The following is a 20015-nucleotide window of genomic DNA, read 5'->3' on the forward strand; positions in this document are numbered from 1 at the left end:
GCCCCACTCCATACTCAGTGGAGACAAGTTTTATCACCTCTATAGCCGTTATCGGGTAGCCCTCACATTGTATTCATTTAACTGTGTGGCAAATGGCCCCCATACTTACAATACCAAAAATTAAAATTAAAACAATTATCTAGGGTGCTTACAGAGAACCCGGATAAATACGAAATTTAAATCTCTTTGGCTGAAATTCACACAACTGAAAGCTAATTCCTAACTTGAAGGGGGAGGAATTTTTTCCCCAGTCTTCTTCAAAAATGAGGCATTCGCGTTCGTAACGCAAGCGGCTCTCGGCTTAGCTACGTGAAGTGGGAGCTTCGGCTCCTCTCCAGAGAGCGGGAGCGCAGGCGCGGGCGCGCACACGTGGACACACGCTCACACGCGCCCGCCCACGCCCCCTTCCTTGTGCATTGCCTGCGGGATTTACGGGCTTCGACCGCGGATTACTGTCAGGTGCAGAAAGCAAGTCTTTGTTTGGTGGGCATTTTCCTCCCCCCCACCCCGGATTTGACTGTTATTTACGGGCCACGTGAGCGCCGGGCGGGGGTCAGGCGGGCGGGGAGGCGCCCCCAGCGCTGGGGAGACAAAGGCTAGCAGAGCCCGGCGGGTGCGGCAGGGGGACGTCTCCCAGCTCCTGCGACACGTGCGCAGTTGGCCCGGACCTGCCTCTGACTGAGAGGCTCTTCCACGAGATGTCCAGTTCAAGCCCTTGGAAAGGCAACGGCGTTTTCCTGGAAGCGGGCCTGGCTGCCCAGGAGCGGCCCGGGAAAGCCGGGGATGGTCGGGGCGTGGGAGCCCCTTGGGAAGGGCGCGCTCCTGGTGTACCAGGGAGAGTGAGTCTTTACACGGAGCCTCACGGCCACCTCAGCACGTGAGAAACCAGACAGAGGCCCCCATTGCCCTTGGAGGGAGTACAGACCCCTTCCCAGCGGAGAAGCCAAGCAGCGAGCCTTTGACCGCTGACCGCCCCTCCGCCGTGCCCCGCGGCCTCGGTCTGTCCGCAGTGGTGGCCTCCTCCAGGCCCGGGACTAGACTGAGCCCGCGCCTCGTGTGCAAAATGTCAGGGGGAGCCCGAAAGTCAGTGGTCGAAATAAATATCCTAATGTAGTACCTTAAACAAAGTTAGTGCCCCCCCTCACGAAAAGAATGCACGATGAACAAAGTAGTAGATTTTAAACAGAGACGGGATCAGTGCATTGCAGAGCCATTTTGGAGCCCGAGGTAAAAAGGAGTATCCCCACGGGAGAGCGGCGCTCCTCGCGGCGCACTCAGCTTGGGCTGGGGGTCCGGGAGCGCGGGCGCAGCGGGAGGGGAGCGCGGGTCGTAGGTTTCGGAAGTGGAGGCCGCCGCCGAGGCCGGGCTGGGGAGTGGAGGGGTGGCCCTGGAGGCCGGAGGTGACATCTCCGGAGAGCCGCTCCGCGGGGAACAAAGGCGGAGCGGAAGGCCAACTCAGGGGAGGGAGGGACCCCGCGGGTTGCGGCCCTTGTTGCCTCTGCAGAGCCAGAGTGGAAGACTCGACCCCGCTGCCACCAAGGCCCGGAGCGAGTCCTGTAATTCCCAGCTCGCTGGTTAATTCAAACGAACAAGACTTGGCAAGATGGGCGAATACTTTTTGGCTTCTGTCGTGACCCCACCGAGGCGCGCACACACCCCCTGCCAAAAGCGGCCTCTGGGAAATGAAATGCATAAGTAAAAACGGGGGCGGGAAAAATGCGAATTGACCTGGAAAAAGCAAGGCAAAGAAACCTGAATCGGCCGTGGAGCGTATTAAATCCTTTACGCGTCAATTTCCCTGGGTCTAGCTTCGCACCAAGTGTGGACCCTAATTGTCATTTCCTGAGAAGACAATTCACACGAGTACAAGACGGGGTGAGGACTTTTCCAAAAGCCGAAAACGTCGGGTTTTTTTTTCCCGCATCAGGGTTAAATAAACATCTTTGGGAAGCGTGGAAGGGAGTGGCACTCCCGCCTTCCTTCTTGGGAACAACATTCCGGATTCAATTAATGCCTCCCTCCGAGTCGTAAAGCAGCAGACTCCACACCTCACTCCTATTAACTGGGCTTTGGGGCGGGAGGGTTTTCTCTTTCATCGTCTGGGTTGGGGTTTGCCCACGTTCCTCGGGAAGCTATAAAGCTGATTTAACGGTTTAAGATGAAAATCGATCAGGCTAAGGCAGAAGCTCATGGCTGAGGAATCGCAAGAGAAAAAACGGCTGGCGGGCCGAACGCACTCCGTAAGCCTGGGGCGAGGAGGGCCGGGCCGGCTGGGATGCGGTGCAGGGTTCCCCAGTCCACTTGGGTACGTGGGGGACACCTGCGAGGCTGGTAAGGGGCAAGCACGGAGGTGAAGAGGAATGAAACCTCGAAACCGAGCCCAGGCCTCCGCTAGGCCGGCTTCTCGGCTGGCGGCTTTGTTTTCCGCCCGTCGCCGCCGCCACTACCGCGGCGGGGTGCGATGGCTGCACGGCGACTCGGGTAGGGCTGGACGCGGGCCGCGGAGGCCGGGGAGAGGCGCCGCCAAGCTCCATTCACGAAGTCCGGGCGCTGCGGCTCGCCCGCGGGTCGGAGGCCTCCTCCCTCATCCTCTAGGTCTTGGTTTTATGAATGGGCCTGGCGGCGAGAGCCGCGCGCCCTGTTTACTCCGCTCTTTGTGACGTCGCGTCCCCGTGACTGGGCGCTAGCGGCCGGTACTCCATTCACGCGCCCGGGCGGGCGGAGGGGGTGGGACTAGCGGGGCGAGGGGAGTCGCGAGGGGGCGGGGAGCGAGCGCGGGGGGCGGAGCAGGGCTCGCGACCTAGAATGGAAAGAGGCGGGGCCTCGCGAGGTAGTAATGAATCTGCCCCCTCCCGGGGGAGAGCAGAGGAGCATTAATAAATCCATAAGCCGAGGAGAGGAAACTCTGGCTGGGGCAGACCGCGGAGCTCCGGCAGTTCGTGGGGAACGGCGGCCAGAGCAGCACAACGGGCAAAATACAATAGAGGCGACAACGGAAAGAAGCCCTTGGTCCTCTCCCGTAAACACACTCCCCACACCGCCACCTCCCCCTTGGCACCGTGCTGCCTGGCGCCCGAGGCCGCTCGGACTGCTATGTAACTGCGAGGCTGTGGGAGGAAGGGGACCGGGGAGAAGAGGTTCGGCCGTGGGAGCCCCTAAGGGCCAAGTTTGCGGCCACTTCTGCCCGCGCCCTCCCTTAGCCCCCGCTCGCCCCTTCCTGCAGCCCAGCTGGCCCGGGCGTCCTTCGCCTCCTCGCGTGCCCAGCAGCCGCGGTTCCTGGCGACCATGGTGACGGTGGAGGAGCTGCGGGAGATGGACTGCAGCGTGCTCAAAAGGCTGATGAACCGGGACGAGAACGGTGGCGGCGCGGGCGGCAGCGGCAGCGGCAGCCACGGCGCCCTGGGGCTGCTGAGCGGCGGCAAGTGCCTGCTGCTGGACTGCCGACCGTTCCTGGCGCACAGCGCCGGCTACATTCGAGGCTCAGTCAACGTGCGCTGCAACACCATCGTGCGGCGGCGGGCCAAGGGCTCGGTGAGCCTGGAGCAGATCCTGCCCGCGGAGGAGGAGGTCCGCGCCCGCCTGCGCTCCGGCCTCTATTCAGCCGTCATCGTCTACGACGAGCGCAGCCCGCGCGCCGAGAGCCTCCGCGAGGACAGCACCGTGTCACTGGTGGTGCAGGCGCTGCGACGCAACGCCGAGCGCACGGACATCTGCCTGCTCAAAGGTAAACGCCGGCGCCGGGCGCGAGCTGGAGGGTCGATGCGGCGGGGCTCCGCGGCCTGAGCATTAGTGGGCAGGAGAAGAAGTGCCTGGAGGGACTCGTGGCTGCGGGATCCCCCCCGCACACTCCTTTGTGCGTACTGGTGTGTGCGCGTAGTGTGCAAGGATTCTGTGTTTGTGTGCAAGCGCGAGCTCCTGAGGTCCTCAGAGACGGTGAGGGCTCCGTCACCTGAAATTCCGGACCTTTCCTGGCGATTCTGCGATTGTTTACAGCCACTAACGGTCTGGTCTTGCGGGCGAAGCGACTCAGCTGCGTTGCCCACCTTCGAGTCCAGGGAAGTGCTCCCAAGTGCCACGGTGGGGAGGTTAGGCCTGTTGGATTGGCGTGTCCGGGCCCCGCCCTGAGTCCGACCCAGAGATCCCGAGACATGGGGCAGGGGGTGAAGGAGGGTGGGCGCGGGGATGGGATGGGCCCTGCGGGAAACCAGCCCTTCCTAAACGCAAAAACGAAGATCGGCTTGCGGGCCTGATGTGGAGCGATCTGTTCTCTCCTCCCCTGCTGCCCAACTCCGAGCTCCACCTGGAGGATCGCCAACCCCTCCCGCCTCGGGCCATCCCCAGGCTCCGGAGCGGGAGGCGGGAGGTCCGAGTATCTGGGGAACGCAAGGCGGGACGGGGCCTCAAACTGCGACAAGTGCGACCTTTTGTTCAGACTCGACTCTCAGATGGCGGCGCGCGCTTAAGTGCGGAACTCTTGGGGAGGGGAGGTCTTGTCAAATGTGCAAGTCGGAAACTCCGAAAGGGCCGAGGGCTACCCAAGTACCTGGAGGGACGGGGACGCCGACCGCACCTGCCGGGCGGCGGGCGGCGGGGAGCTGGCGGGTTGCTTGGGGCCCCTTGGGGCCGCGCAGTGCCCCTTCCTCCCGCGCCGCATTCCGCGAGTTCCTTCGCCCGCGGCGGGTCTTGGCCTCCGAAGTCCAGAGGCGTTTCGGACCCGGGCTATCAAAGAGCCACCCCTTTCCCTGTCGGCGCCCCTGGCCCCCCTCCCTCCTGCCCTGCCCTCTCTAGACCCGCTCACTGGAGAGGAAGGGAGATGGGGCGGGAGGCGCGGCGGAAACCTCTCCCCGCCGCCCCTGCCAAAAAGCACAACACTGCCCAGTGCCGGCGGGCCAGGCTTGCCCCCGTGAACAGCGGGGGACTTTGTTCTCGGCAGTTGTTTCCTGGCCATTTGACCTGTCAGCTGCTGGGGAAATGCTGCTGTTGACCTTTGGTTGAACTACTAAGGCGATTTTGCTGATTTTTCTTTCTCTACGAGGGCGGCCTTTGGCACCTCACATTAAACCAAACGCTCCTCCTTTCTCCTCCCAGTGCTTTAAGAGAAAGTGCCAGGAAGAGCCCTGCACCGGAAGGACCGCTAAGCCCGGCGAGCTGGGCGCAGGGGGCCCGGGGCCCCCGCCTGCCCTGGCGCCGAGCTGTGTCGGGAGCCACGCGGCCCCGGACCGGGTAGAGCGCCGGGCTGGGGTCCGGGCTGTTGACGCACGCCTCCTGCACTCCCTTGCATGATGCCGGCGTGCCGGCGCTCGTGGGGACGAGGAGAGAAACGTCTCTGGGACCCAAGTCCTTTCGAGTGGCAGGGGCTGGACGGGGTGTTCTCCGTGCCGCGTTGACCTCGATCGCTCCTGATTTGGAGCCCAATCGCGCGCCTGCCTGCGCGGGCCCTGAACACAGGACCCTTCTCGAGGTAGGGCAGACGCACGTGGGGTCTGGGTTCGTTCTGTTTTGTTTTTCTTCCTGGAAGAAATCCGGAGAGGACCGCCCTAGGGTTTCCGGGCGCGCAGACACTTAGGCCCCGCTCCCGGGGAAACAGATTTTTAAGGCTTCCGCCTCGGGCTCGTGGCACCTCCCTGGTTCCCCCGAATTCCGCCGGGAGACCCCGGAGCCAGACCTGTATGTACCGAGAGCCGCCCTGCGGACCGGCCGCCCGGCGCAAGGCAGATGCTAATGTGAAGGCTGCGTTGGACGGGCAGCCCTTGGGTAAAAAGGTAAAACGACAGTCCCCTGGCGGTTGGCGAGGTGCCTGGCCCACGGAAAAGGCGTGTTTTAAGGGCTGTTTCCTCCCGAGGCCTGCACTGCCTCCTGTTGTCTGACCTGGTGCGGGCAGGGAGGACGGCCCGCTGCCTCTCAAAGTCCGCATCCTCTGAGCCGGAAAGTGTCTAGGCCTGGACCGAGCTTCTCTCTCTCCAGGAACAGGCCCCCCGGGAGGAGCCAGGAGAGGTTCAGCTGGGTTTTTCTGAGCAAAGGGAGCCTGCCTTTGGAAGCAGCCGCCTAAAATTCACAGAGTTTGGGCTGCGGAGGGGGCTCCTTCCAGCTTGTTCTGCAGTGGTGGTAGAACTTCTTTGAGGTTAACTGGGTCCTATTCTATTCAACTTGAGTATTTTCATTTATGTGCTAAGCAGAGGCGGTCTCCACACAGGTCTTGTTTCTTCTCCTTGCCTTCTACTGGAAAGGCATCCCTAATGAGGGCAGAAGGAAATGGGCGTGGTCTGCTCCCCCAGCGCTGCGGGAACGTGCCTCAGGGGGAGGACAGCCATGCCTCCTGCACTCCCATCCCTTGGAGAAGTGGAATGGCAGGAAATGTGGGCTCATGGTCAGGGGGGAGCTGGGGACGGGGAACTAAAGGGAAACGGGGAGACAAGCCCCTTAGATTATCTTTAGTAAATGCCTTAACTGATTAGGGGTTGGGTAATTTTTTTCCCACCGGAGTTGTTCCTTTATTTTGCAGCCAATGGGCCTTCCTGGGCGTCTCATTTCATGTGCAGTGGTGGGTGTGGAATAAAAGTGGTCAGACATTAAGCCAATGGAAGACTGATTGTTGGTGTCTGCCGTCCTGGAGGGAGAGTAAAAACAGCTGGGCATTTTCAGAAGCTCTATTACCCTTCCGGGCCACAGACTATCTAATTCTACCAATTAATTGCATTTTTAAAGGCCGATTTTCCCATTTCTGCCACTTTGAGGGCAGGAAGTTGGTTACTCATTGCAGGCAGTTAATAACTAATACTACAGGCAAGAATTCATAGTTAAGAGTAAACTTTACTTTCTATCAATGAAATACTATCTGGCCTTTACATTTCCTAATATTACCCAAGGTTTGCTAAAAGCAGTAACCCAAATCACTACATTTTCTGGTCTTTAGGCTAGTAAAAGCTTCCCATTGGGATAAACTTTTTTAAGCTCATTTTATTTAAAATCCTGTAAGACATTTTTAGGGACAGTTTAGAAAGTTTAGCATTTCAGATTTTATTACAGTACACGTCTCCTTTGAAATCCCTTTCTCGCTCCTCATAGATCCTTGGAATAGGGTTTTAGACAATCGCTCCCACCCCATCCACCCTGGGTCAATAGAGAAAGACAAAAAGAGCATTTTCTTACCCTAACAGAAGTCTTCCTTTACCTCCCACAGTCTCCAAATCAATCAGTCTGTTTTGCAGAAGATGTCAGGTATAAAAACATTATCTTACTTTTCTTTCTATCTAAAATTCGTCTCAGCCCATGACCTTTGTCAGTTCTTATTCAAGTTCTGATTTAAAAGCTGTCCTGGAGCTGTTTTGAGAAACTGGGAAGATCAACTAAATACTCCAACTTCTCCTTCCAGGTTGGAAGTCACCTACCCAGTAGTCCCCAGGCCTGATCATACAGACCTGACATTATGCTTCCTGTGAAAACAGCCACTAAGGCCCGTAATGAATGCTATGGGTGGGGTTCGGGTGACTGTCTTCTGTCTTTTCTTTCTCTGTGTCCATTTGCCCTACCCATCCTCGTTTCCAGGATGTCAGTGGCATCAAACAGCAGAGTCCTGGGGGATGCTAAGGTTGAACACCTCTTTCACCCAAAGGCAAAAGGACTGGCTTTTCTCCTTGCAAACAGGACACAATGCCCATGACAGCCAAGAATTGTTAGAAATACAAAAAAAAAAAAAAGTAGGCCTTAAAGGTAATTCCTAACCCCTAGTCGAAGGCCTTAAAGAATTGTAAGGAATGAAGCAAACTCACTACTCTTTGCATCATTTGAACTGGATGTTTCCAACCAACAAGAGCAACTAAAGACAGGGTGTAGGTGTAAATTGAGAGTGGCAATCTGATTGTCCGTAAGCCTATCACAGCTCCCTTGGGCTTCTCCTGGATGCTTACAGGAAAGGTGGGCTGTCCCCACCAAGGTGGGCTGCACAGAGAACTCAGAGAGGAGAAAGGGTGGCCTTTTTAAAGGGCCAAGAAATTCCTTGAAAAAAATCAGAACATCTGAAAGCAGATAGCTGGTTTCCTTGCTGGGAGGCAGTTCCCATCTAACAAAGAGGAAGTTGGAGAGGAAGAAATGTAGACTCAGCGGAAGGCGGCTTGCTGAACGGAGCAGATAGCACAGAAGGACTCTGGGAGGGGCTGCAAACAAGGTCCAGCCCGAGTGTGGCATCAGGTGTCAGCCCAGCTGGCCCGGGACCAAGGTCTTGACACCAAGCCCCAAGGTGAGAAGCCCATTTAGCTAAACTGGAAATGCTCAGCATTTAGAGGGGTGCTTCCTAGGTCAACACCCACATCAAGGGAAGTTCTCAAAGCCAAGGGACCTTCGAATGTCCCCAGACTTGCCTGCTGGGCAACATTTGCCTTGTATTGATAAGCTGTCCCAAGAGAGCGAGGCCATGAGCCCTGTCTGTGAACGGGTGATATTCTGAGCATGGAGAGGGTCACGGGGAAAACCTGGCAGCCACGTTAAGATCCGTGACCATCGTCACCACCAAGAGACAGTCTTTCCCATCACAGACCCCATTAAGAGTCCTATTATGGTGAGACGACCAGCACTACGCCAGCCTGCCCTTTCTTTCCCAAGGACTTTCTCCCACATTCACTCCCACCCCTGCATAAGCAGGAGGCCAGCCAGTTTTCAAAGCTACAGTTTCTGTGTGAGAAGATGAAAGGAGCACAGAATGGAACTGTAGATGTAGTTATTCCTCAGGGGAATCAAGTGGAAAATTATAGTCCTTTTTCCCCCCCCCCCCCCCCCCCCCCCCCCCTTTTTTTTTAAAATTTTAAAATGAAGTTGAGAAAATGAGAGCTTTAAGACTAGAAGGTATATTGTTAAATAAGAACATGAGAAAAACGGGTCAAAATTAGTCAGCATGCCTGTTACAGAATTACATGCAATAGGACGTAGGAGAAAACCAGGTGGGAATTCATTGGCGTTTGTGCTGTGAAAATGTGTTCAGAAGATGGAAATATAGGTCTTGAGGCACCTGCTGTCGGTTTGTAGTTTGCAAATGAGTAGTTTGTGAATGTTCAGGATCACAGAATGTTGGAACTTAGAGATGATATGGTCTGGAATCCTTACATTTTGAGGGTGGAAAACAGGACTTAGAGGGAATGTGTTAGCTGGGCTTCCACAGTCGGAGCTGGGACGCGTCCACACCTGTCTGCTTTGTCTACCCTGCACATCTGCAGGGGTCACGGGGTAGAGCGCCCCCCTCCGGGTCTACAGTGGCAATAAGCTTTCCCTCTCATGAGTTTTGGATAAAACTTGGAGATCTAAACCTAGCTCTTACTGGAAGGGCCGAGGCTCTGGTACCTGCACAGATGTGGGCTGGGAAGGGAGGCACAGAGGAGAGGGGGCTGGGGGCAGTCTTCTTCAATCCCACCCACCCTAAGAAATTCAGTTTCATTTCTGCCACGACCCAGTATAGAGCTACTCTATATTCTTCGAGATGATTTGAAATTTTTTTTGAAGTGAAATGATCCGTGTGCTTATTACGTAATTTGAGCTCTTAAAATACATTTTTTCCCAAGAGATGTAAGACGTGAGTGGTACCCTCCAGTAAGCTCATCACCTGGCCAGGTGTCTGTAGCCCCACACTGACGGGGCTAATGCCACACTCGGGCTGGAGTCAAGGTGGTGTGTGGGGGAAGAAGAGCCAGCAAGTGGCTTTAGCTGAAGTCCCTGTGACGGGGACCGTCACTCTGAAAGCACAATGCCATGAAATTACACGCTCTGTAAATGCAGCGCATTCAAGGAGCTTCTATTCTATTTCGTGAAATAGAAAAACGCTGGTCACGACTCCTCCATGACTACCTGGAAAAGCACCGGAAAGAAGCACTTTGGTGAAGTGTCAGCAGTGCTCTGTTCACATCCCTTCTGTTTCTGCGTGAAAACTCTTTCTTCGCGTGATGAACCCAGCAGGCAAGGCCCCTAGAGAAGGCCCACCGGGGAGGCAGCGGTGGGCAAGCAGCAGGGTGGGCTCCTGACGGCCAGCTTCAAAGGGGCTTTCAGGCCCCTTCTGTGGACTGAATGCTGGTCCCGCCCTTACCTGGGGGCTGCCCTGAACCTCCGTTTCCTCTTCTGTAAAACTGGGGCTTGTCACGCCTTCCTCTAGGGCTACTGGTTGGATACCTGTGTGGGAAGAGCCTGACACATAATGAACACTTCCTTTTAAGAGGGTCTGTCATTTTTATGAACACGCATGGGATACCTGGAGGTGGCTTCCTGGCGTGTGGCCTTGTGAGTGGGGTGTGGACTTAATGGCCCCTGACCTGCACTCCTGTGTCTGCACTGCCTCGCCTGCGAGCTCCAGGCCCACCAGGGCACGTTCAGCTCATCCAAGGGCCTGGCCTGAGTGCAGCTGAGTGCAGCACCTCGGCCCCAGAAGGAGATCCTTTGGTGATGTTCCTTGTAACTACCAGCCACAGACCACCCCCAAAGCTAGCAACGGCTCAGGAGGGAAAACCTTTCCACTGCTGCCACCGAGGGACGCAGCCCTCACCTTGTTCCTGTCCCTTGAACAAATCTGCTTCTTCACTTGGTTCCTTTCTGCCTGTTCTCTGAAAACCCCCCAGAGGGAACAGACTTTTCAGTAATCGTGTTTTCCCACTTTGTTGTAATGGTGCCTTTTCCTGACCGTTGCTGTCTCTCTGTCCTGTTATGAGCAGCCTAGGGGTGACGACAGACAGCCCCCCTCAGGCCGGGTCTGGCCTCTGGGCCACCTGCACCCTCCCCTGCACACCACACCCCCAGGGTCAGCCGCAGGCTCGGAGCCCTCCGAGGGTTCTGCTGGGCCCTCCCTGCCCCGGATTGATTGATGGTTGACCCTGGGAGGTAGCAGATGTCCCTGACTGGGCAGGGCACTCAGGGCTCAGGAAGTGCCCAGCACCTGTTCTTCTGCTGTCTTAATTACCAGCTCTCAAGATGCTTACTGGAAAAAATAAGTAAAGCCCAGGAGGAGAAGGCTGTCCAGGGTCTGAGAAGTTGCCAGGAAAGCCAAAGTCACCTGTAGGTACCAAAAAAGAAAACCTTCATTGAGTTTCTCCCCGAGGCCCGGTGCAGTGCATTGGCCGTTCCAGTCAGCCCTCACAGGAGACTCCTGGCCTTGGAAGCTTCATCACATTTTACAGATGAGGAGGAGGCTCAGAGAGGTTCATTGACGGCCCCAAGGCTGCACAGCCGATGATTCAACCCAGACCTGTGAGTCTGACTGCAGAGGCGAGGCTCTTCAGGACTTCAGTCTGGTGCCCTGTCGTGTACCTTCTCAGCAGCGAGAACATTCTTCCCACCACTCTGAGGTTCCTTAGCTCCTGCTGCCCTCAGGCCTGCTCTTCCTCCGTGACCTTGGAGCCGGGCCCTGGCCCTCCTGTGACTGTTGGCCTGCCTGTCTAGCTGATGAGCTTTTGGAGGGCACCACTCATGCCTTGCATCTCTTTGAAAAAAATGTATTTTACTAGCTCAAAGTATGTAATAAAGACACGGATCATCTTGCTTAAAAAATTTCAAATCCTGGGCTTCCCTGGTGGCACAGTGGTTGAGAGTCCGCCTGCCGATGCAGGGGACACGGGTTCGTGCCCCGGTCCAGGAAGATCCCACATGGCATGGAGCGGCTGGGCCCATGAGCCATGGCCGCTGAGCCTGCACGTCTGGAGCCTGTGCTCCGCAATGGGAGAGGCCACAACAGTGAGAGGCCCGCATAATGCAAAAAAAAAAAAAATTTTCAAATCCTGTAGAAGTCTCTAGAATACCAAGTGATGGCTTTTCATATAGATGATCAACCTCCGTTGGTTGAGTGACCCATTTCTCCTTCCGCTTTCTCCAAAGGGCAGCATCTCCCGAAGTCTCCCATCCCAGGGACTTCAGCTAGAGGCACTTGCTGGCTTTTCTTCCCGCACACACCGCACTTGGGGCAGCGGTGTTTACAGCTTTATAGGGCAAGGGGACAGATGGGGGTGATAACAGGAGGGAGGCCGCTCCTGCAATGAAAAGTCCACTGAGGCCACCAGCACATCTGAAGGCGGGCAGTACTGGCCCCTCTAGCAGGTTTTCCCTCCAGGGAGGCTGGTCATTATGACTCAGCGGGAGCCAGGGCCTGGGACCAGAGAAATATCCATTTATAGCCTGAGGGAGGGAGTGGGGGAAATAGGAGGCCTCCAGTCAGAGAGGAAAAAATGTCTGCCCTGTTTCTGGAAGCCTTAATGATGTGGCAAACATAATTTTCTTTCCTCTCCAAAGCGGAAGTTTCTAGGGTTGGGATTCAGGGCAAGTAATTGACTAACCGTCACATGTTGGAAAATTGCTTTGCACAGTGGTGATCGAGAACAGTGGCACCCACCCTCTCACTTAGTCATAAAGACGTAACGGGCTAGCTGCCTACGTGACCATCAGTTGAGTGGTGGTTCCAGAACCCGCAGACCCTACTGAATTCATTTATAATCCATTTTTGGTCCAACAGAAACTGCAAAAATAAAAATACAAGCAGGGCCAAACCTTGACAATAGATGGTAAGTGTCCCGCAAAGGGAAGTCCCAGAGATCACAAGAAAATCAGAGATACAGGTTGAATGTCTCTCTTCTTGGTGTGTTTCACTGCCTGCCTCTACCTGAATCTCTGCCCGCATCTCTGCCCACGTCCGCCCGGCCAGCCCTTTCCTGAATGGCACTGACACTATTGCAGAGAAGTTGGCCGTTTCTCTCTTTTTACTTAAACGACCTTCCTTCCCTGGAAGACGACCCCACAGAGAACCATTCCAGGGCTTAGCAACTCTCAGGTCAGGAAATCCTCCCTTGCCCCAAACCTGTATGTAGCAAGAGGGATTTATTTAGATTTAAGCCCGTTTGCTCTCATTTTGGCCCCATGTCCATGGAACAGCTGTTCATGGGGCCGTGCAATTGGCATCTGTTCTGTTGCTGAGATCCAGAAGGGCCGATGCCAGGGTAATAGTTTTTTATTCTCTCCCACATTGGAGAACCTCTCTAAAAGAAGGCCTGTAGTTGGGGGATGACAGACATTTTTGTAGGGCCCAGGGGCCAGCTGAAGTGCTCATGGAAACCCCCAGTGGCTATTCCCTCTTTCTTTGTCATCACTGTAAAGAAATTATCCCTTCTTCATCTCCCCTGCACATCCTCCTTTGTGTATCTGCATCCCAATCCGAAGTCTTGTCCCTAAAGCTTTCATTCCCGCTTTCAGGATGCAGTCTTGGCCGAATGTAATCTCTGCATCCCGGGGAAAAAGGGCTCCATAGCCATTCTCTCTGGGCCCACAGCGCCACCCAGTGTCAAATGTAGGTACAACCAGCCGCAGCTTTCCAACAGCTCTCCCCCATCAGGTAGGATTCAAGTTCTTTGTGGTTTCCTGCTGGCTCAGCGACCCCATTAACCTGAATATCTTTCTACTTTACAGGTGGCTATGAGAGGTTTTCCTCCGAGTACCCGGAATTCTGTTCCAAAACCAAGGCCCTGGCCGCCATCCCACCTGCTGTGCCCCCAAGCACGGCCGAGTCCTTGGACCTGGGCTGCAGCTCCTGCGGCACCCCACTGCACGACCAGGTGCGAAGAGGACTGCTTGTCAAAGGCTTTGGACGCAGTGCCTCAATGTGGGGAGAATGTGTTGAGTATCGGGGTGTGATGTTATGTGGAGTCCACTATTCCTTGGAAGTCTTCCCCTTCCCTCTCTTATTACCCTCACCTAAGAAAAGAATATAAACACATATGTCCCTGACTTAGCCTCTAGAGTTCTGTGCAGACAAGCAAGGAAGGAGGCCAGAAGCATGTGGACTGCCCGATTCAAAACAGTTCGGCTGTCCGCCCCCCATACAAGTTAATTGTAAATGCTAAATGGACATAAATGATCAACCAACCCTTCTCCCAAGAAAACCAGCTTATGCCACTACATTTCATACAAGCCCACCTCTTCCAGCCCTTTCCTTTAGATGGAAATGGAGTGAATTTGTGGGGTCCAGCAACTCTGCTCCCCAAATCCGAGATCACTCGTGTTGATCTGACTCAGAAAAGTGTCATTAGTGAAGCCAGCGTTACCTCATTTTGCCAGGATGCCTCCTCTTGTGTGTGAGGTGGACATGGTGTCTGCTTTTCGTCTGCCAAGTGAAGGCGTATCCAGCCGAATAAGTGCCTAAGCCGCGTACCTCTGTGGTAGCGGGTGTAAGCTCTTCGCGTCACAAACAGTGGGGCACGGCCAGCTTCATCTGTCACGGCGGAAGTGGTCTGCCTGAACCAGCAGGTGGGGCCCAGAGTAGAGCAGAGCAGAAAGGCCAGAGCCCATCGCTCCCTGCCGGGGCCCGAGCGGCACACGGGAAACCTGGAGGGGCCGGGTCCATGGGCTGTGTCCCCAGGGCCCGTGAAAGCCCACCTGAGACTGGCTTCCCTCTCCCCACCCCACACGTCCCAGCCCCCTGCCCAGTTGCCTTTCACTTAACGACGTTTGCCGGTGGGGGGCGGGGGGCGCTTTGTTTTCCCTCTCTGGTGCAGGGGGGTCCCGTGGAGATCCTTCCCTTCCTCTACCTCGGCAGCGCCTATCACGCAGCCCGGCGAGACATGCTGGACGCCCTGGGGATCACAGCCTTGCTGAACGTCTCCTCTGACTGCCCGAACCACTTTGAAGGACATTACCAGTACAAGTGCATCCCGGTGGAGGACAGCCACAAGGCCGACATCAGCTCCTGGTTCATGGTGGCCATCGAGTACATCGGTAGGCTGGCTCCGGCCAGGGTGCTGGGTCCTCCCAGGCCAGGGTGCTGGGCCCAGGTCTGGCGGAGGGAGGACGGGAGGGAAGAGGGAACCACGTGTAGCTGGTGTGTGGAAGGAGGGACTTAGGAAGGGCCATATCCGGGGGCGGGGGGCTGCCTGTTTCCCCTCTTCCTCAGTAGGAAGGCTTGCCCGTGGGGTGTTGTGCAGGCCCTGGATAGTCTGACGGACCTAGGCAAACAGCAGGTGCTGTTAGCTTACAGAGTCAAGGACCTTTTCCTTGGATGTCCCCAGGTGCCGAGAGGATAAGACTCTGGGGATGGGGAGGGAGACAAAGGGAGGATTGGGTCATTGTTTTTGTTCCTGCAAATGAAAACCCTGCCGTGTGTGCGGGGATTGCTCCAGCTTCAGCTGGCGTATTTCCTAAGCGTAGTACATTTGTTTGCGTAATTCTCCGAAATACTCTAGCGGGGGTGGAACTCTAGAGGCCCTCCCCCCGTGGGTTTCCTCCCTGTGCGGCCTCAGCCTGGGAGGCGCTGTTCCTTCAGGGGTTCAGCCGCAGGCCCCCCTCTTCTCCAGTCCTCCCCGCACCCTCGTCCCGGCTGAGGCCGCCTGCAGCCGCCTTCCGGGAACGATGGGGACCTGGGCGCCGCTAACGGTGCGCCGCTCTCTGCCCCAGATGCGGTGAAGGACTGCCGCGGGCGCGTGCTGGTGCACTGCCAGGCCGGCATCTCGCGCTCGGCCACCATCTGCCTGGCCTACCTGATGATGAAGAAGCGCGTGAGGCTCGAGGAGGCCTTCGAGTTCGTGAAGCAGCGGCGGAGCATCATCTCGCCCAACTTCAGCTTCATGGGGCAGCTGCTGCAGTTCGAGTCGCAGGTGCTGGCCACGTCCTGCGCGGTGGAGGCCGCCAGCCCGTCGGGGCCGCTGCGCGAGCGGGGCAAGGCCACTCCCACCCCTACGTCGCAGTTCGTCTTCAGCTTCCCGGTCTCCGTCGGGGGGCACCCGGCGCCCAGCAGCCTGCCCTATCTGCACAGCCCCATCACCACCTCCCCCAGCTGTTAGAGCCTCTCGAATCCTCCCTCCCCTACACCCATAGGCTCTCAGCACGGGTTGGGTGGCGCCCTGTGCAGGCAGCAGGTCGGGACTGGCCCGCAGGGGGCGACAGAGCTCCTTCCATCCATCTCTCTTTGGCCAACCGGGGGGGCCAGCTAGAATGGCAATAAGGACTTCGAATACATATTTAACGCAAACAAACACAACGCTCCAACTTAGAGCAATAATGTCTTCCTCGGCAGGCAGGGAAGACCTGGGTTTTGGTTTGTGCGTCAGTTTTACTTTTCAGATAGGAATTTCTTACCTCATTTTTTTCAGCAGTAAGGCTTGAAGTTAGGAAACCCGCAGATCCTGGCAAATGTGCCCACCCAGTTCTGTTGAGGGGGAGGGGAAGGGAGGGAGGGGAGGGAAAGGGACAAGATAAAAACAGGTTCGCCAGAAGTGCCTGGTTCTGTGTGCTCGGTCCTTTTGTTGTTGTTGTAGTTACAGGATTTTTTTTTTTTTTAAAGAAATCTTTTAGGAAATGGTTTTCCTTTCTAAGTCACCACCAACAGGTGAATAATTATGCTTAATAATAAATAAAAGTATTTATTAAGAATTTCCTCAGAGTATGTAAGTACAAAGAGTCTAGTGATGGTGAATTTAGAATATATTTATGTTAACGTGGATCAGCAGAGCACAATAGCATGCAGACGTCAAAGCAGTTAGGAAGTAAGTGGTGTGTACAAGTTCGCATGATCAGCTTGCGTTTGTTACCGCTGAGAAGGAGTCAGGGTGGGGTGGGAGGAGGAAGAAAGGAAGGGACTACTTTTTCATTACAGCCTCCCTCGGTATCTGCCGGGGATTGGTTCCAGCACCCCTTCCCTCCATCGCGGATACCCAAATCCGTGGATGCGTAAATCCGCTGATTCTTGCATCCGCGGATACTGCGTCCGCGCATACTGCATCCGCGAATACGGAGCGTGGAGCGCACTTGGTTCTTGGGCACATGGGCCACTGAAGCGATTTGAAACCACAACAATACAACCGTTTCTGGTGATCAATAACTCACTGTGGCGGTGGAAGCATTTTTCTCATAGACCTGCCTGAGAACTTGTATATCATCTGTGATAAATGCCATATCATATAAGGTGCTCATAAAAAAAATTGGGCGCAATTCAGCTTTTCCTGCAGTGAATCATTTGGCAAGGCCATTGGGGGAACCCAGCTAAGAGAGATAGACCCGAAATGGATCCTTTTGGAAGTGGAAGCACCATCTTTTTTCTCTTTTACATAAATCAAGAGTTTTTAATTTTAGGGGGTTTGCTTGGAATGAAGTACACCAACAAATTCTTGGGTTCTTAAAATTCGTGGTGTCGGTGAATATTTTTAAAGTGAATAGGTGAATAAAAAGAAGGGAGTGGACACCCCATTTCAGGTCCCTTGGAAGTCTAGGACAGCAAGAGAGAGTGAGTGAAGAGTCGGGCAGACTCTGTGGGGGAGCTGGCTGCTTGGCTTCTGTGACAGGCATCCAGGGCACTTGTGTGCCATCTTAGAATCCTTTCTTGGGATAGTGCCATTTTCAGGGCCCTTTCCAGATGGAGGAATGGCTTTTGGAGAAAGAAGGAGATGGGTTGGGCTTGGGGGGAGGGAGGACGGGACAAACCACGTGTTATTTAATTTGTAGTATCGTGGAACAGTGTTGTTACCCAGTACCAGGTTAGAGGTAATTCCAAACTTGTCTAGAAGCGAGAGCATGCTTTTTGGTTTTGTTTTTTGGGTTCTTTTTAGTCTTCTGAGGATCTAAGTGATGCACATTCCTGCTCACCCATAGATAACTTCAAGCCTCAAGGTTGGAATAGTGTTGGAATGCTCCTTCTTAGCCCCACATCCCAGACAGGACCAGGTTCCTTACATTTCCTTCCACAAACATGAGCCTGTGTTGGCATCATTTGTCCTGCCTTTCCCAAGCCCTGTCTGAAAAAGCGTGGGTTCCCACATGCAGATAGGCCTGCAGGAGGGACTGCTTGAGAGAGGAGGGAAAGTAGCTTTTTACAGAATGAGTGTACATTGGCCAAAACTTGTGTATCCTGCTTTCCCAGACTGGATCCCAACCACACGGTCGGAACCCAGGACCTGCGCCAGACAGGTCTTTTCCCTGCTTTTCAATTCAAGTCTTCTGTCACAGTGTCAAACCACTATTTATAAAGCCATTTTCTTTGTACCCAATAGCAGCCCCAAAACTCTTAGAAATCAAATAGGAAATTGGCTTGATTGGAAACAGGGACTTGGGTCACTATTCCCCCATCAGAAGCCTCTTTGATGACTTGGAATAGCTGTAATGAAGACAGCACCGCAGGGTCTGTCCAAATGGCCAGTGGGTTTCAACAGGTGTCTCCCCATGGAGTGATTTCTGGTGACGCGAAACATGTGTCATGGGTGGAAAGCATTGCCACTTACACCGAAGATCAACTGTGCCATTGACAAAGGCAGTAGGCACTCTGGATCTTCCGTAGAGACTGGAGAATGCTGCCGGTTCCCTCCCGGCATCTCTGTGTGACCCAAGTGTGTTCGTGGAGCTTCCCCCGAGCAGTATTCGGCTGAAGCCGCCTGTGAGCCGGTGGCCGGGAGCTCCCAGCCTCAGTCGTGGCCTCCTGAGACCATTTTCCTCAGTTACCCATCCTAGCCCGATTCCAGAGAGTTACCCAAAAGGTTGGGAAGCCATGAGAAAAAATGTAGAATCCACGGGAAGATGGGCAGAGGGAGGTGGGACGGGTGATTCAAATGTGAGGGGAAGGGGCTGTGAGATTGGAGGGGCCGCCAAGCCTTTAGTTGGTAAAGTGGTGGTTCGCCCTGGCTGCCCGTCAGCCTCAGCTGGGGAGCTTTGAAACCCTGCTACCGGGCGATCCCAGACCAAGTACAGCAGGATTTCTGGAGGAGGGACCCAGGCATCAGTAGGTTTCAAAGCTCCCCAGGTGCTTTCCGTGTGTAACCAAGTTTGGGAAGCTACTTTCTGGATGGCAAGGTGCTCTTGGAGCCTGGGTCTTGATAACACGGAGCTGGCTTGTCTGGCAGAAGCCACAGCCAGGGGTTTGTCACTAGTTCAGTGTGGTCTCATGGTCAGTCCCCTCAGCTCTGCTGAGGGGCAAGATGGTTTCTGTCAGGAGCTCAGGGGCCACGTGACCTCCTGAACGAGGGGCCCTTTCAGGCCCCTTGAAAGCCAGCTGATGTGCGGAGCCTTGTTAGGAAACCGAATACAGTGTCTGGATGTCGATGTTCTTCCCTGAAAGTTCCCCTGTCTGTCGAGAAGGATGGAGAGTGCCACCTCTTTGAAGAGGACCCTGCCCTCCCTTAGAGTTTATGAGTCCTAGGAGAAAGAGGCTTCTTCAAGACAGAGCAATGCAATACTTGTAACTTCTGTAAATAGCCCCATCTTTCAGAGTGATGTCATTTCTACATTTGATATGCTTGTTTTTCTGTAGGATGTATATAGTCTAGGGGATTTTTTGTTTGGTTTTGTTTTTTAGATAAGTCAAACATGTCAGTTTTTATTTATTGCTTGAAAAAAAGATCATTTGAAGAAAAATAAATACATTTTCAACCACCTCTGGCTTGGTTTATCCTTTCCTGAAAAACTGTGCTGCTATCATGGCTTGGAAGATCTGGGTCATTTGATAATCTTGTGCGCTGTGTACCGTCTCCCGTGGAGACAGGCTGGTCAGATCTGTGAGCTCCCTAAACACCACTCAAGGAAGGTGACAGGAGAAGGCAGATAGGAATCTCAAGAACCTGATTTCTCTAGTCAGAGAGACAGGACGAAGTGAAGGATAAGAGACAGATGTCCTTCATCTGAGAGTCTCCTTTGTGCCAAGTACAGGATGGAGTGATAAGGATGGTTCCCAGGTGGGAGAAGTCAATCTTAAACAGCCTAAAGCACAAGTGACTAGGGCTATAACCAAAGACTATACAAGGAGTTACCACACCCTTCCCCATCAATAACAAGGGGGTCCATCCTGGCTCACAGAATCTTAGGAAGTTTTACGGACCTCATGTTCTCTCATACCCTGTAGCATGGAAATAGCAATATGCTTCCAGACAGAAGAAATACATGGATGAAGATGATATGTCAGTGGTTCCCCAATGCTGATCTGGGCGTTGCTTCTATCAGATTCCATTGGTACAAATTTCCCAAATTGTAAACCAAAATCATATTAGTAAACATGTATGTCCACTGTGTCATTGTTATTTAACATTATTTTA

General features: G+C 54.5%; 1 protein-coding gene across 1 annotated transcript; it reads left to right on the plus strand.

The window, feature by feature from the left end:
* The first annotated feature begins 2883 nt into the window (after positions 1-2883).
* DUSP4 (dual specificity phosphatase 4) lies at positions 2884-19348 on the plus strand. The gene is made up of 5 exons (XM_024765074.1): positions 2884-3019; positions 3224-3724; positions 13420-13565; positions 14505-14724; positions 15400-19348. The coding sequence occupies exons 2-5, from the start codon at positions 3286-3288 to the stop codon at positions 15783-15785; spliced, it is 1191 nt and encodes a 396-aa protein (XP_024620842.1). The 5' UTR covers positions 2884-3019; positions 3224-3285; the 3' UTR covers positions 15786-19348.
* The last annotated feature ends 667 nt before the right edge of the window (positions 19349-20015 follow it).

The sequence above is a fragment of the Neophocaena asiaeorientalis genome, unplaced genomic scaffold (assembly GCF_003031525.2).
Source record: "Neophocaena asiaeorientalis asiaeorientalis breed wild unplaced genomic scaffold, Neophocaena_asiaeorientalis_V1.1 scaffold14, whole genome shotgun sequence".
Classification (NCBI taxonomy): Eukaryota; Metazoa; Chordata; class Mammalia; order Artiodactyla; family Phocoenidae; genus Neophocaena; species Neophocaena asiaeorientalis.

Bases quoted from the DNA above. Each gene is read 5' to 3' on its own strand.
- DUSP4 (XM_024765074.1), top strand. From the start codon at position 3,286: ATGGTGACGGTGGAGGAGCTGCGGGAGATGGACTGCAGCGTGCTCAAA. The intron at 3,725-13,419 runs GTAAACGCCGGC...TCTACTTTACAG, and splicing joins GGACATCTGCCTGCTCAAAG to GTGGCTATGAGAGGTTTTCC. The intron at 14,725-15,399 runs GTAGGCTGGCTC...TCTCTGCCCCAG, and splicing joins GGTGGCCATCGAGTACATCG to ATGCGGTGAAGGACTGCCGC.